The sequence below is a fragment of the Suncus etruscus genome, chromosome 12 (genome assembly GCF_024139225.1).
Source record: "Suncus etruscus isolate mSunEtr1 chromosome 12, mSunEtr1.pri.cur, whole genome shotgun sequence".
Taxonomy (NCBI): Eukaryota; Metazoa; Chordata; class Mammalia; order Eulipotyphla; family Soricidae; genus Suncus; species Suncus etruscus.
The window spans coordinates 39,837,473-39,854,426 of NC_064859.1; the positions used below are offsets into that span (position 1 = coordinate 39,837,473).

General features: G+C 41.5%; 1 protein-coding gene and 1 pseudogene across 4 annotated transcripts in view; one reads left to right on the forward strand and one right to left on the reverse strand.

Annotated features, from left to right (window-relative positions):
• Positions 1-811: 811 nt before the first annotated feature.
• Positions 812-930, reverse strand: LOC126025023 (uncharacterized; annotated as a pseudogene).
• A 2,287-nt stretch (positions 931-3,217) lies between these two features.
• RTN4 (reticulon 4) overlaps positions 3,218-16,954 on the forward strand; it is a 71,253-nt gene continuing 57,516 nt past the window's right edge. For 2 of the 4 annotated variants that reach the window (XM_049784764.1, XM_049784766.1), the window contains exon 1: positions 3,218-3,728. In XM_049784764.1, the coding sequence (XP_049640721.1) occupies positions 3,218-3,728 (511 nt within the window). Of the gene's footprint in view, positions 3,729-7,224; positions 7,236-16,954 lie in introns of all 4 variants that reach the window. The other 2 variants (XM_049784767.1, XM_049784763.1) reach the window with 2 other exon arrangements.

Here is a 16,954-nt window from a genome sequence, read left to right on the forward strand (position 1 = left end):
AAGGAGTTACTCCTAGCAGTGCTTGAGAACCATATGGGTTGCTAGGGATCAAACCCAGGTCAGTCACGTGCAAGGCAAATGTTCTCCCTGCTATGCTATTGCTCTGGTCGCTAATATATTTTTGTATTAAAAATTGAATATTTTCCTAAGAATTTTTAACAAATACATGACAATTTGCCTAAAGCATAACTATGTTAGTTATCATTGCAGGAACCTGCTAAAAATGTATAGTTTTGGGGCCGGAGAGATAGCACAGTAAGGTGTTTGCCTTTGACACAGAAGGATGATGGTTCAAATCCCGGCATCCCATATGGTCCCCAGAGCCTGCCAGGAGTGATTTCTGAGCATAAAGCCAGGAGTAACCCCTGAGCACTGCCAGGTGTGACCCAAAAACCAAAAAAAAAAAAAAAAAAAAAATCGTTTGATTTCTCATCCTCAAATTCTTTACTAATACTCTTCATACTCTTTCTCACTTTTTCTTTTTTTTTTTTTTTTTTTTTTTGTGGTTTTTGGGTCACACCCGGCAGTGCTCAGGGGTTACTCCTGGCTCCATGCTCAGAAATTGCTCCTGGCAGGCACGGGGGACCATATGGGACGCCGGGATTTGAACCGATGACCTCCTGCATGAAAGGCAAACACCTTACCTCCATGCTATCTCTCCGGCCCCTCTTTCTCACTTTTTCAATAAAAATAAGACCAAATAACTTCAAAGTAATACAAAATTATTTATAAAAATAAAACCAGCTTTTTGCCATGGGCTAATATGTATGGCCTTGAATGTGTTGTTGATCAACTTTTTTTTTTTTCTTTTAGCCTACAGCACCCGGTATTCCCAGGCAGTCTCCCATCCAAGTACTAACCAGGCCCGACCCTGCTTAGCTTTCGAGATCAGACGAGATCCGACGCGTTCAGGGTGATATGGCCTTAGACTTGTTGATTAACTTAATCATGTAACATTGCAAGGATATCTTGTTCTACTTTTAAAAACATTATTTCTTAGAACTGGCTTATATATACAGAAGTGGTGAACTGAAATTCATATATTAAAGTCCACAGGTTTACCTTAGAGTTCACTTTTTGTTTGTTTGTCTTTTTGTTTTTGTTTTTGGGCCACACCCGGTGATGCTCAGGGATTACTCCTGGCTATGTGCTCAGAAATCGCTCCTGGCTTCTGGCTTGGGGGACCATATGGGATACTGGGGGATCGAACCACGGTCCATCCTAGGCTAGCACTGGCAAGGCAGACGCCTTACTGCTTGCACCACCGCTCCAGCCTGAGTTCACTCTTTGTGCTATAAATTTTCGTGGATTTGGGGGCCCAGAGAGATAGCACAGCAGCATTTGCCTTGCAAACAGCCGATCCAGGACCAAAGGTGGTTGGTTCAAATCCTGGTGTCCCATATGGTCCCCCCTGCCTGCCAGGAGCTATTTCTGAGCAGACAGCCAGGAGTAAACCCCTGAACACCCTGAGCCGGGTGTGGCCCCAAAACCAAAAAATATATATATATATATATATTTTTTTTTTGTGGATTTTTATGAATATTTGTCTTGTAGCTAGATTTATATCATTATATAAAGTAATTTCATTGCCCTAACAGTCTGCTGTGTTCTTTTTGTCTCTCCACCCCTTTAAATGCTCATCAAAATTTCTTTTTTTTTTAATTTTATTTGGGTTACACTCAGCTATGCTCAGGAGTTATTCCTAGGAATTACTTGGAAATTACTGCTAGTGGTTCTTAGGGGATATCTGGGATGTTGAGGATAGAACCTGGGTTGTCCATGCGCAAGGCAATCACTCTACCCCTATACTACTGCTCCTGTCCTGTTCACCAAAAATTCTTGTTAAGTAATATTTTCATCTAGTACACTAGTGTATAACAATTCTTTTCTTCCTTCTTTCTTTCTTTCTTTCTTTTCTTTCTTTCTTTCTTTCTTTCTTTCTTTCTTTCTTTCTTTCTTTCTTTCTTTCTTTCTTTCTTTCTTTCTTTCTTTCTTTCTTTCTTTCTTTCTTTTTCTTTCCTTCCTTCCTTCTCTCTCCTTCCTCCCTCCCTCCCTCCCTCCCTCCCTCCCTCCCTCCCTCCCTCCCTCCCTCCCTCCCTTCCTTCCTTCCTTCCTTCCTTCCTTCCTTCCTTCCTTCCTTCCTTCCTTCCTTCCTTCCTTCCTCCCTCCCTCCCTCCCTCCCTCCCTCCCTCCCTCCCTCCCTTCCTCCCTTTCTTTCAAAAATAGGCTACTCTTGGAGATCACATCCCGGGACAATCTAGCAGTGGTGTGCTGGTGGTGCTGGGGTAGCCAGGATCTTTGAGAGGAGCACCAGGGTTGCATCCTGTGGTGTTTGTGGGTCCCCAGGAGTCATTTCAGTGTGTGTGGGACCAGAAGTAACTCCTGAGCACTGCCGGGTGTGGCCCCCAAACAAAACAAAACGAAACAAACTTTTAATATTTCATGTGCCTTTAAGCCAGTTGTCGGGCCCACATTGCAGTCCTGTGAATAAGATCTTTCTCCACTCAGGGTTTTTCCCTTCCTGAGAGGAAAGTTACCACGCTTGGGTCTCCTAGGATAACTAACGCCTTCCTGGTGGCCTGCCAGAAACTTCTCCTGCTCCTCTTCCTCCTCTTCTCCTCCTGCAGCGCAGAGACCAACCAAACTACCTTTCCTCCGTTCCCTAAATCCTAACTGAGCACTGCGTGAAGTGCAGTGCGCCAGGCCCTGGCCCCCAGCGCCTCCCAACCGCCTCCAAGTCGAGTGAAAATGCTCCTTCTCAAGCCCCGCCCACCAGACCCGCCCCAGCCGGTAAGAAAAGAGAAGCGCCGTAAGCCCCGCCCACACCCGAGTCCTATTGGTCCAGCTCCGCGCTCATCATCCGGATCCGATCGCCGATTGGCTCCCGCCCTCCCGCGCCAGTCTCAGAGCCTCTCTCAGCGGGTGAGGGTGAGTCACGCCAAACTGGGCGGAGAGTCGGGGCATTGGCTCGACTCCTTCTTCTCGCTAGGGCGGCGGCGGCAAGTGGGGAAGCGGGCGGGTGGAGCCACACGGCTGGAGCGGCGGTTCGGGTTCGTTTTCATTGTTCGGGAGCCGCCGCCGCCTCAGGTTCTTCGGTCCGATCGCGGTTGGGCCCGGCCCCGCCCGCACAACCGTCCGCCCTAGAGGAGAAGCGTCGCGGGCGCCGGCGCCTCAGCATCTCCCGCCGCCTCAGCCTCAGCCTCAGCCTCAGCTCGCCATGGAGGAGATGTTCCAGTCGCCGCAGGTCTCCTCGTCCGCCGACAGCCCGCCCCGGCCCGAGCCGCCGTTCAAGTACCAGTTCGTGAAGGAGCCGGAGGACGAGGAAGACGACGAGGAGGAAGACGACGAGGACGACGACGAGGATTTGGAAGAGCTGGAGGTCCTGGAGAGGAAGCCCGCCAGCAGCTCCGCCTCGTCGCTGGCGGCCGCCCCGGCTGCCCCGCCGCCCGGCGGCCTCGACTGGGTGCCGCCCGCGCCTCGGGGGCCTCTCCCGGCCGCGCCCCCCGCCGCCCCGGACCGGCCGCCCGCGCCCTCCCCGCCCGCGCCTGAGCCCCGCAAGTCGCTGCTCGACGACGACGACGACGAGCCCCCGGCCAGGCCGCCGCCGCCCCCGCCGCAGGGAGCGCCCGCCGCGGGCAGCCCCTCGCGCCCCGGCCCGCCCGCCCCGGCTCCCGCCGCGCCCCCGGCCGCGCCCAAGCGCCGGGGCTCGTCGGGCTCTGCGTCTGCGGGTGAGTGCCGCGACGTGCCGCACCGCTCCCTTCTTTTGTGTGCGAGCCCCCCACCCACCCCGATGCTGCTGCTGCTGCTGCGGGCGGAGCCCTCCTCAACGTCTAGAGTTGGGGGGGTGCTGCGCGTCCTTTGTTCACCGGCCTCCGGCTCGAGGCGCGCCTCCCCCTGGTGGGAAGCGTGGGGAGCAAGGGTGGGGCGCCGCAGAAAGCCCTGGTCTTTTTTTTTTTTTATTGTCTTGAGTCGCATTGGGGAGCACAGGCACCACACCCCACAGGAGCACAGGAGGCCGAGTTTCCTTCCTGGGCTTCTGCTTCGCGGAGATCTGCAAGTTGTGGGCACCTCTAGGAGTGACCTAAGCGTGTGTGGATTGCGCTGCTAGGATGGAGAGGTTGCGGGGTGCGCATGTGGAGAGGCCTTTGCAAACGCCCCAGTTCATAAGAAGTCTTTGAGCGGGGAGCTTTTGTCTGCTTCGTGTGGTGCTAGGAATAGGCACCCTCCGGCATGCATTTGGCCAAGCCTCCGTGCTCCTTTTTCCCCACCCTCCTTCACTCCATCCCACCCCACTCCTCCTCGCATGCTCTTGGCGCTAGTTGGGGAGCTGGTCCAGTGGCAAGCGTCCACAGTGACCCAACTGCAGTGCGGTGACAGCGCCTCCAGCGGTGTGGTGCGTGGAAAGTGGGATGGAGACTTTAGCCCAAGTCTTGCCACCACGCTGTGTACCCGACTCCAAGATGTGGCATCTCCCCACCAGCCTACCCAGCCTTGGGAAATGAACCTGGCTATGGGGTTCCAACCCCAGCGTAGTGATTGATGCTGCTGGACCACAGGGATCGCTGTTAGTGTGGACAGGCTGAAGCTCTTAAGATAGCTTTCCATTAAGAAAAGAAATGGGCAAAGTGGTTGACATTCGTTAGGTGCGACCTGTGGAATCTTGGTAGGAATAAAAGCAGTTGCATTTGCAGCCAGATAGATCATGAGACTGACTAACTCAAACGTCTCGTATATTGGCTAGAAATACTCTTTCTTAGATGTTGTCTGTTGTTTTAGGTTGACGGTCAAGTCTGTATGGTCTGGAAACGGTTTTTAAATTTAAATATACATCTTTTCGTATACACATCTAATTGGATATCATTAAGAGCAACACTGAGTTATTCTTTCGTCTTAGAAAATTGTTTTGGAAAGGAAAAAGTTAATTTGTTAGAGATGAGAATTCCATCTTACCTAGATTAACCTGTAGTATGTAACGACTTTAGAAGCAGAACCCGCCCACCAATATTTGGACACTATATAGGATTTTAGAAGGGAGGTTTACTTTCTAGAAAAAGAAAATCAGTCTAAGATCACATTTTGTTTTCAGTTCACTCATTTTTCACAGTCAGAAAATAAGCCAGCTGTAATGTTTCTAAATGACATCCTGATTTTGTTGTATTGTAAACCATTATTCAAAATAATCACTACGCTGAAGATAATAGAAGGTGCTAAGTCACTCTATTTTTTTCTGGATCAAAAGGTCACATCTGAGAGAAAATATGGTGAAGCTAAGAAAATAGGAAGTATAAAGAGATTTTCAAATGGAAAAATTAATGACTTCCAAAAGTTTAGAACTTGTCATCTTGTATTCCTTTATGGGAACAAAGGAACTTTGTTTGTAGAATATTAGGGATTCGGGAGATGATGGTTTTCTTTTAGAATTTTAATTTCTGGAATAGTAAGTTTGGATGGCAAAATTTGATCTTTCCTCAGTCCCCTAATTCTATATTGATGATACCTATTTGGAGATACTTAGTTCATTTATAGGAACTTTGGGGCTGGAGAGCTAGCACAACGGTAGGGCTTTTGCCTTGTGTGTGGCCAACCCAGGACAGAGATGGGTTTGATTCCTGACATCCCATATGGTCCCCGGAGGCTGCTAGGAGCAATTTCTGAGCGCCGAACCAGGAGTAACCCCTGAGCACTGCCAGGTGTGGCCCAAAACAAACAAACCAAAAATGAATTATAGGAATTTTGCAGATATTTCAAACCATTAAGGTGAGTCTAGATGTAACATCATAGTTTATTGATTACTAAGAGGGCAGGGATTGTTCTGGGCTTTGAGAATAGTAATAGTAATAGAATAGTAATAGTAATAGTTAAGACATGTACTCTCCCATGTATCACCTTTCAGTACTGAAAAATAAGCACACCAAAAAAAAAAAAGCCAGTTGTGAAAAATAAAGAGTGGTAGCGTTAAATCAAAACAAGGAGATGATTGAGATGTTTGGAGGCTGTTTTATTTTATTATTATTATTATTTTAAGGTAGGGTTGCACTGAATAAAGCTGAAATTTCTGAAGAGGTGAGATTTGAGCTGTAGAGAAAAAAAACATTTCCTGACAACTTCTAGTAAAGGCAGTCATATTCCTGAGGCAGGAATGAGCTTTGTGTGTTTAAGAACACAGTAAGAAATCTAAATTTAGGGGAGAATAGTGGAAGGTGACAATGGAGAGGTGAGCTACACTTATATCGTTTGGATCTTCAGTACACCATTGTAAAAGTTTGACTTTAAAAACACTATTTATTTTAGAAATTTGCCCCTTAATTAGAATTTTAGAGCAAAAATAGTTTTAAAGTCTTAAGGAACTGGGAGGATTGATATGCAAGGGACAAAGAAGGTAAATGTACAGATTGGTTAGTAACCCAAGACTGGAAGAGGGTTATGTTAGTGGATGTGGTAGATTTCTGAAACCTGTGTAATAAACATTGCTGTTTAAAGATTTTGAGAACGTTGATTTCTGTCAGGTGGTAAGTTGTGATTTTGCTGTTTTCTGTTATTGCTGACGCATCCTCATTGAATGCAGTAAGAGGAATGAGACTGAAACTTCTGCTTGCTAAACATTTTTCATACTAGAGAAAAGCATTTGGATGGAAGTTGGAAGTTTGATTGATTCTGTCTCTGAGATTATGTATAGGAAATGCTGGAAATTGATAGAAATAAAAATTGGAGACAAAAGGTAGCCTCTCAGGTGAAATATGATACAGAGTAGTTCTCAACAATCTTATTGTCAGAATTTTTTTGGCAACTTGCAAGCTCTCTTAAATCCTTTTTAAAAAAGATTCTTTAAAAAAAATTGGGGCCAGAGCCATAGCACAGTGGGAAGGGCATTTGCCTTTGACTTAAGTGGTCGACTCAGGTTTGACCCCTGACATCCCATGTGTTCTCAAGCCTGCCAGGAGCTATTTCTGAGTGCAGCTGGGTTTAGCCCACTCCCCACAATTAAACTTTTTAGATTTTTGTTTTTTGTTCCTGTTTCTAAATATAGTGCCTAGGCAGTTCCTCTGAGGATGACAGCACCAGGGATGGGACTTGTAAGGGCAGAATCATAATTCAGCAGTGTTTAAATGGGTGAATGTGACCTTTGTGGCTAGATAGTGTAGGACATAGGCATACAGAATGATAGGTCCCAGCTTTATTGATGCAAAGGTCTTTTCAGAATGGTGGTTCTTTTTAGTTCTAAAGGGGAATAGTTAGTAATTACTTGTCTAAACTGCTGTTTATTTTATTGCTTGGGCCAATGATTTTTTTGTTTGTTTGTTTTGGTTTTTGGGTCACACCTGGCAGTGCTCAGGGGTTACTCCTGGCTCTGTGCTCAGAAATCGCTCCTGGCAGGCTCAGGGACCATATGGGATGCCGGGATTTGAACCACTGACCTTCTGCATCCGAGGCAAACGCTTTGCCTCCATGCTATCTCTCTGGCCCCGCTAATGATTATTTTTAAATTTCTTTCCTTGTGTGTATGATACTCTTTTTTTCACTTCATCATGTGTATTATACTATATAGGTAGTAATGGTATTTTACTCATGTCTATTCTCTTCTAGTCTCTCTGCCTTAGGGAAAAGGGCTATATATATATATATATATATATATATATATATATATATTGTTTAATTTGAGGAAAAAGACTTTATAACATAATGTCTTCATTGCTGAGAACAGTGCCTTAGATGTGCTGTGGGCAGTCAAGATATTTGTTGAATGAATGGTATGTGTAAATGCTGATCTTCCATTTCTTTATATTTTTATAAATACTATTTTTTCCCAATAAAAAATCACATCTTTTCTAAGCATCAGGTACCAGGAATTGACCAAGGATCAGCCATATGAAAGACATAGTTTATATCCTGTAGTCTCTTTCTGGCCCATAAATTAGGTAACTTTCAAATGTCTAATGGCTACTTATTATTTTTAATTTGTTTATTTAAAGAGTATGTATCAAATGGGTGACATAGTTGGTCACAAAACATTTGTTTTCAGATAAGTGGGAGTGAAACCATTAAAAAAGAAAAAAGAGAAAAGAGTACAGCAACAAGAAAGTTTGTGAAAATTATAGTATCTCCAATGGTGTCTTTAAGCCATTGTCAGAAAGTTTAGTAAGCTTTTGTTGCTAGTATACCATTCTGCTACTTCGTATATTTCCGAACATTAGGTGGCTTCAGATACATCTTTTTTTTTTTTTTTGGTTTTTGGTTTTGGGGCCACACCGGCAGTGCTCAGGGGTTACTCCTGGCTATCTGCTCAGAAATAGCTCCTGGTAGGCACGGGGGGGACCATATGGGACACCAGGATTCTGGTGTTAGGTCCTGGATTGGCTGCTTGCAAGGCAAACACCACTGTGCTATCTCTCCGGCCCCCAGATACATCTTTAGATACATCTAAATTGGTGTGCTCCTACAGGGATGACAGTATTAAACAAAAATGGAGTTGTCATGCAGACACATCATCCAGGAATTTCAAGCTGATGCAGTGGCTTTTCTGGGCTTATTTTCTGCTGCCATGACTCCTGGAAGTATGAAGGGGGGGTGGTATCTGCTCTCATCCCAAATAAAGTCCTAATGATATCATCTCAAATACTGGCATAGCTGGAGTTTTAGTCATATTGATGTCTCTGTAGAGAGTCATAGAGGAGCAGTGAATCAAGGCCAGTGGCAAAAGGGTGATTATAGATGATGAGTTCAATAGGCGTGGCTCAGAGGATGGGGACTTAGTCTGCCCTCTCCTCCCAAGATAGCCAGCTTTCAGCTGTGTGGCCTGCTGTCTATCCATAATTTTTCACAGCTTGGTTTACATCTCTTTTGAGAACATAGTCTATGGAGCTAGCTGGGTGCAGACATGGTGACTGTGTTTGTGAGCCTTACTTTTATTAATGGTGAAAAATTGAAAGCATTTGTGCTGAGACTAGGCACAAGGCAAGGATGTCCATTGTTTCCACTTATTCAGCATTATATTTGAAGCCCTAGCATTAGCAGTCAGGCAATAAAAGGAAATCAGAGGGATTCATATTGGAAAAGAAGTCAAATTATCTCTATTTGCAGATGACAGATGATATACCTAACGACTCCACCAAAAAGCTCCTAGAATCAATAAACAAACAGCATTGTGGCAGTCAATGAACAAAAATCAGTTGCATTTCTTTGTTAAAAAAAAAAAAACAGAGAAAATCAACCAGCCTATCCTATTTAAAATAGTATTCAGAAGCATCTAGTACCTAGGAATCAAATTAACAAAAGAGATAAGAGACCTATATATATAATATAACATTAAAACATTTAATGAAGACTAGAAGATCTTAGGAAATGGAAAATATTTCATTCTCATGCATTGGCAGAATTAATATTGTCCAAATGACCATCCTACCTAAACTACTAGATAGATTTAGTGCAATATGCCTAATTTCAGACATTTTTCAAAGACTTAGAGCAGTCAGTTATAAAGTTTGTGTGGAATCATAAGACCTTGAATAGCCAAAACTATTGAAAAATAAGAAACTGGGATGCATCTCATCACCTGACTTTTTGAAGCTGCACTACAAAGCCATAGTGATCAAAACAGTGTGGGTACTGGAATATAGGCATTCTCTGACCAACAGGTCAATTGAATAATGAAAGACAAACTCCATATAAAGTTCAGCTAATTATTTTTGATAAAGAAGCTAAAAGCATGAAATGGAATTGACAGCTTTTTCAGTAAATGGTGTTGGAACAGTTATAACTACATGTAAGAAATTAAAGCTGGATCTTCTATAAAGTACAGTGAGGAAAATATAGGTAGAATTCTCCAAGACCTAGGCTTCAAATGAGTCCTTAACGGTACAATGCCAATGACAAAGAAAAAATAAATAGGTCTACATCAAACTTAGGAGTATCTGTATGACAAAAGAAACATGGGATAAAACTAACATTCAGCTAATTTAGTGGGAAAAAAGTATTCGCGTTCAACACATCATTTAAAGGGTTTATATTCAGGATATGCAAAGTACAAAGATTAACAAAAAGAGAAAAAATCATTGGGGAAATCCAGTTCAAGATAACAATGAGATATTATCTTACACTAGTGAGAATAGCACATATCAAAAACTTGGAATAATCTGTATTGGTGGTAGTGTGAGTGTGGTGTAAAAGGAACTTTTTATCAAAGTTAGTAGGAATGACATCAGCTACACATTGGCATCTAATTAGTATAGGGATGACAGCATCAAAGAAATGAAGTTGTCCAGGAATTCAGAGCCCTATTACTATTGTGGCTTTTATGGGGTATATTCTCAGCTGCCAGGCCTCTTGGAAGAAAGAGGATGCGGGGTGGGTGATTCAGCCCAAATATCAATATACCCAAGTTTGGTCAGATTGATGTCTCCAAAGAATCGTAGGGTTGGTGAGGTAGGGCAACAGACAAAACTGTGATAATGGGTGATGGATACAGCAGGTGTGGCTTCGTCAGGGCAAGTGCTTGGCTCATCCTCTCCCAAGTTTGTCATCTTTCAGCTGTGTGGCGAGTATACCCATGAATTTTCATGGCTTGGTTTACATCTCTTTTGCTAAAAGAGTGAGTCTATGGATCTGGCCTGGTGACTGCGTTTGTGGGTGTGTTTATAGCTCATCTTGTATGGTTTTGATGAACAAAAAGTCACCACCACTAAAGTACCCATGATCCCCTATCAGTCTTTTTCACTCCAAATTCACCTCATCTTTTCCCCATTTCCCTGCTAATTGAGAATCTCAGTTCTGCATTCAGAAGTCAAGAGTTTGCCCTTATTAGTCTTCATTCCCTTATTCTGTTTCTGTATATCATAAATTAGTCAGATTATCTTGTATTTGATCTTTTTTGCTGATTTCACTTTACATGATGCTCTCTAGTTCCATCCAAATTGTATCAAATCTTTTCTGAAAACTGCATAGTCTTCCATTGTGGAGTTTTTTTGAAAATCTTTGTAATTGCTCAGGTGCCTTTGATAGAAACCAATTTACTATATAAGTATCTACTCACTACTCACATATCTGGTTTTAGTTTGATTATTTGTCTATCCCAATGTTTTTGAAAGTGGGAGGTATCGGGGATCAGGAAAGATAGAAGGGAGTGGTGGTAATGATCTCAGGTGAAGTCTGGGGATACTTTCTGTTTAAATATTTCTAGAAGGGGCACTGAATTTTTTTTTCTGCTAAGAGGGCAGGGGCCAAAAGTTGGGAATATCTAGTTTATATAAAACAGTTTAGATTATTACAGTTTTACACTAAGTTTGAAAATCAGCATGATCATGCTATTCCAGTTTTTTTTCCATTTCTAGATACTTCATATTTCTGTATGTATTTTCAAATCAGTTACTTATTTGTACCAAGTGCCATCTGAGAATCTGACTAAAATTGCATTGAATATTGGGATTAATGGGAGAACTGACAAGTTAATTTGTCATAGACAATCAGATTCCTGAGTGGCAAATGACCTTATTTAGCTTTTTTTTGGGGGGGGGAGAACATGGGAATCAACCCATCATTGCTTTGCAGTTACTCCTGACTTAGTGCTTGAGGATTGCTCCAGGAGTTGTGTGGGATGTGGGTGGTTGGGGAAACAATGTGTGAATCTTGGGCCTGGCCTCCTGCATGCAAAATAATGTGTTTTAGGTTTTATTTTATTTTTAGTTTATTTTTAATTTTTAAATATCTTTAAGCATCACTATTATAAACATGTGTGTAGTTGGATTTCAGTTATAAAAAAGGACAACCCCCCCCCTTCACCAGTGCAACATTCCCACCACCAATGGCTCCATCTCCCTCCTCCCCCAAACCTGCCCATATTTGAGATAAACATTCTATCTCACTATTATTGTCATAATAGTTGTCAGTGTAGTAATTTCTCTAACTGAACTCACCACTTTTTGTGGTAAACTTCATACTGTGGTCCTTCCAGCTCTCATCTTTATTGTCTCTATGTATTTTTACAATAATTTCTTTTATTACTTTTAAATCCCTATTTGCAAGACTGTTCTGTGTCTTTTTCTTTCTGACTTATTTCACTCAGCATAATAGTTTCCATGCCTATCCATGTATAGAAAAATTTTATGACTTCATTTTTCCTAATAAATACATACATAAATAAATACATAGTATTCCATTGTATATATGTACCACAATTTCTTTAGCCACTCATCTGTTGTTGGGCATCTAGGTTGTTTCCAGATTCTGGCTGTTGTAACTAGCGCTGCAATGAATATAGGTGTGCAGAAGGCATTTTTGCATTATGTTTTTGTGGAGCTCAATGTTCAGTTTTTTGAGGAATCTCTATATTGTTTTCCATAAAGGTTGGACTAGGCAACATTCCCACTGGCAGTGAATAAGAATTCCTTTCTCCTCACATCCCCTCCAGCACTGATTGTTTTTATTCTTCGTGATGTATGCCAGTCTCTGTGGCATAAGATGGTACCTCATTGTTGTTTTGATTTGCATCTCCCTGATTATTTGGGGGGGGGGCACACCCGGCAGCACTCAGGGTTACTCCTGGTTTTGCGCTCAGAAGTTGCTCCTGGCAGGCTCAGGGGACCATATGGGATGCTGGGACTTGAACCACTGTCCGTTTAGGGTTGGCTGTGTGCTACGCAAATGCCCCTACCATTGTACTTCTCCGGATCCTGATGATTAATAATGTGGGGCATTTTTTCATGTGCCTTTTGGCCATTTGTATTTCTTCTTTAAGGAATTGTTCATTTCTTCTACCACTTTTTTTTCTTTTTAAGTTTTTGGGTCACATCCGGCAGTGCTCAGGGGTTACTCCTGGCTCTATGCTCAGAAATCGCCCCTGGCAGGCACGGGGGACCATATGGGATGCCAGGATTCGAACCACCGTCCTTCTGCGTGAAAGGCAAACACTTTACCTCCATGCTATCTCTCTGGTCCATCTTCTGCCATTTTTTTTAATGGTGTTAGATATTTTTTTTATTTAAGTTTTGTTAGCACCTTGTATATTTTAGATATTAACCCCTTATCTGATGAGTATTGGATGAATAGTTTTTCTCATTCTGTGGGTGGCTTTTGTATCCTGGTCACTATTTTCTTTGAGGTACAAAAGCTTCTCAGTTAAATGTAATCATATCTGTTTATCTCTGTTTCTACTTGTATGGACAATGGTGCTTCCTCCTTGAAGATGGTTTTAGTCTCAATGTCATGGAGTGTTTTACCTACCTGTTCTATATATCTTATTGTTGCAAGTCTGATATAAAGGTCTTTAATCCATTTGTATTTGACTTTTGTGCATGGTGTTAAATGGAGGTCTAAGTTCACTTTTTTGCATGTTGCTGACCAGTTATCCTTGCACACTTGTTGAAGAGGCTTTCCTGGGGCTGGAGCAGTGGTGCAAGTGGTAGAGCATTTGTCTTGCACGTGCTAATCTAGGATGGACTGCTGTAGGATCCCCTGCCATCCCATATGATCCCCCAAACCAGGAGTGATTTCTGAGCACATAGCCAGGAGTAACCCCTGAGACTAAAGTCAAAATTTATGCTCAAGTTTTAAAGTATTAGGAACTGATCATTTGAAAAATGTTTTGTGAAAGGTAACTCTCATTGTTCATGCTACATTTTAAGTATTTTACTTAGGAATGTATGAAAAAGTGGACAGATAAATGTTCTCGAGTTGTCATTAGCTATGTGACTTTTAATTAATCACTTAATTCTCTAAGCGTAGGCAAATGGAAATGTAGAAAACAAGCAAAAATAAGGTAGGGATGATAAACTGAAACTCTGTTTGAGCTTTACTGAATATTAACTTTGTGATATGTAGGAAGGAAGATGCATTGAGTTAGGAAGAATTCTATTTGGTAAACATAGGTGACATGGGAGGAGTCCTTGATAAGTGTAGAGAGTTACATTGAATCATGTAGTCCAGGGCCTTATTTATCTGGCTGAGGATTTAGGGGTAATTTAATGGATTAATAGGAGCTTTTAAAATTTTTGAGAAAGATAATACGTAGAATTTTTCTTTTAAGATACTGACTTGATGTTAGAGTGAAGACATTTAGTAGAAAAGTGGTGGCTTTTTTATAACCTATTTAGTGAAAACTTGCTTGTGTTTTAATATGCCACTATTCAAATATAAATATATCTCTTTCTGGATAAAATTGAGTTATTAAATTTTATTAATTTTCTGGTCAATGTTCAAAATACCACAAATGAGTCAGGTGAATCTTTAAATTTCTTTTGGTAGATTTTGACATTTTGTGTAGATCATAAAAAATATCTTTGTAAGTACACGATATTTGATCATAACTATTGTATCTGAGTTAGTTAGGACATTATCTCTTTATGTGTTGAGGGTTCAGGCCACACTTAGCAGTGTTCAGGGACTATTCCCAATTCAGTGCAGGAGGTAAGATTTATTCCCTACAATAGTTGGATGGAACCAAGTGTTGCTGGGGATTGATTTGCTAAATGTTTTAACCCTTGTACTATCTCTCTAGTTCTTGTACTTTTTTGAGGTTGAGGGAGGATTGTTGGGTTCGGTTTACATTGAGTGGTGCTCAGGTTTATTCCTGGCATTGTGCTCATAGATCACTCCTACTCAGGGAACCATATGGGGTACTGGGAATTGAACTCAGGTCAGCATGTGATGTAAATGCCCTAGCAGCTGTACTATTAATATGGTTCCTTATTTCAGGTATTAAATGTTCTAACATTAAGAATGTGATCTTCCCTCCACAAATGTCCCCAAGGAGCAGTCACTAGGTGTCCATCCCAATTTTCCAGATACCAGGTTCATGCCTAGGCACAGCTCTCTGTGGCTACAGGGCCAGGATGCCCCATATCCATTTTGTTTGCAATGTCCATCAGCACTGAATAGGGTCCAGGCCTGGCCTCCCACCACCTCCAGGCTTCCTTATCTAAACAACAGCTCTAGTCATCTTTTAGTGTATACTCATGTTATATGTTTATCTTCTAAAAAGCTTCATAAGGTGACCCATCCAATGACTTGTTCTAGAATAAGAGCTCTTAATTTTATATCATACATAGCTTTCCCCTTCACTATCCCAGGTATCTAATTTCACTGCATCATCCATGTACTGTTTTTAAGTAATACCATCACTGTTTTTTTTTAAAATACAATTTACTTAATTTAAGAATCATATATCTACATAGTTGACCTAGTTGATCATAATATATTTGTTTACAGATAAGTGGGAGCAAAACCATTGAATAAGAAAGGAAAATAAACTACAGCAACAAGAAAATTTGTGAAAATTATTAAGTCATTGTCAGAAGATTTAGTAAGCTCTTGTTACTAGTTGACCATTCTGTTATTTCTTTTGTTTCCTAATAGTAGATGGCTTCAAATACACTTCGGCATTTAAATTGGTATGCTTGTATTAAAAACATGGAGATGTCATGCGGCCGCATGGCCTAGGAATTCCTAGTACTATTGCTGATATGGTGGTTTTGGGAAGCATGCTTTTTTGGCTTCTAGGGCTTCTGAAATATGAAAGATGGGGAGTGTTCCTTCACTAATTCCAAAAAGTTCTGGTGATATCAGCCCAAATCTGGTATACTTGGAGTTTTGCTCGGTTGTTGTCTCTACAAAGAGCAGTAGAGAAGTGGTGAAGCAGGGCCATTGGTGAAGCAGTGATTGTGGATGATGGGTGCAGCAGGTACAGGCACTTGGTCTGCCTTCTTCTGAGAGTACATTCTTTCAGCTGCGTGACTGGTACACCCAGAGTTTGGTTTGCCATCTCTTTTGAGAACAGAGTGAGTCTAGGAAACTGGAAAAATACAGACATGGTAACTGTGTTTGTAGGTATGGTTTTGACTGCCAGGGCTGGAAGTACGAGAAGGTGGGAAAGGGGAGGGTATCCACACTCACTCCAAAAAGTACAAACCAGCATCACATAAAGATCGCATCCTCCCTTTTTTACAGAAATATATGTGCATAATAGGCATTATATCTGTGATAATTTTGCAGTGAAATGAAATATCCTTTAGCTGTGATATTGACATCATGTTTAATAAGGAGTTATCCAAATTTATATGATACTGTACAATTAGCTCTCCTAATCATGAAGGGGAATATTCTTGAAAGCTAGTTAATGTTATTGGTAGCTGCATCTGTTCGATATTCTTCTATTCATTAGTAGCCTTGTTCACATTGTCTTTTCAGATAGAAGTATTCAGATTTATAACTCCACGGAAGGAGTACTTTTTGTAATCCCAGTTATTTCAAGTTAATTTTTGCTAGAGTCCTCTAGAATTTTAAGTCTGGATCTTTCAACTGGAGGTATAAGATGATGCTGGGCTAAGATTAATTAGCAGTATATAATGTATTGCTGTACTTAGGCTAATTAATATTCTAGGTGACTTAAATCAGTGCTTTCAGTTGATTTATATTTATGGACTGGTGAAATTAAAATATTTTCTCATTCACATTCTAAGAAATAAAGACATAATAAGAATATATTTATGTCAGTATTTAGGATGGTGACATATACTGGTGTTAAAAATGACATTATGGTTCCAGGTGTACTGTAATACAGCACAGCACATCACCATTAGAAATTCCTCCTTTAGGTAATTATGAAATCATGAAACTTGAATCTGAAAATCCCCCACCCTATGAAGAAGCCATGAATGTATCATTAAGAAAGGTATTAGAAATAAAGAAATTAAAGACCTATAAGGAGTTAATGTAGTTATTCAAGAAAAGTTTCTTATATATCTATTGCTTGTGATTTAACTAAAGAAACAAAAGCTTTCTTCTGGACCTACTCCAGATTTTTCTAATTATTCAGAAATAGCAAAAAAACGTTGTGTAGCTAGTGCCTAGTCAGTCTGATCTGGTTGAAGATTCCTCAACTGATTCTGAACCAGTTGACTTACATAGGGATGATTCAATATCTGAAGTTCTAAAAACAAGAATATACTCCTGAATCATCTTTTACAGC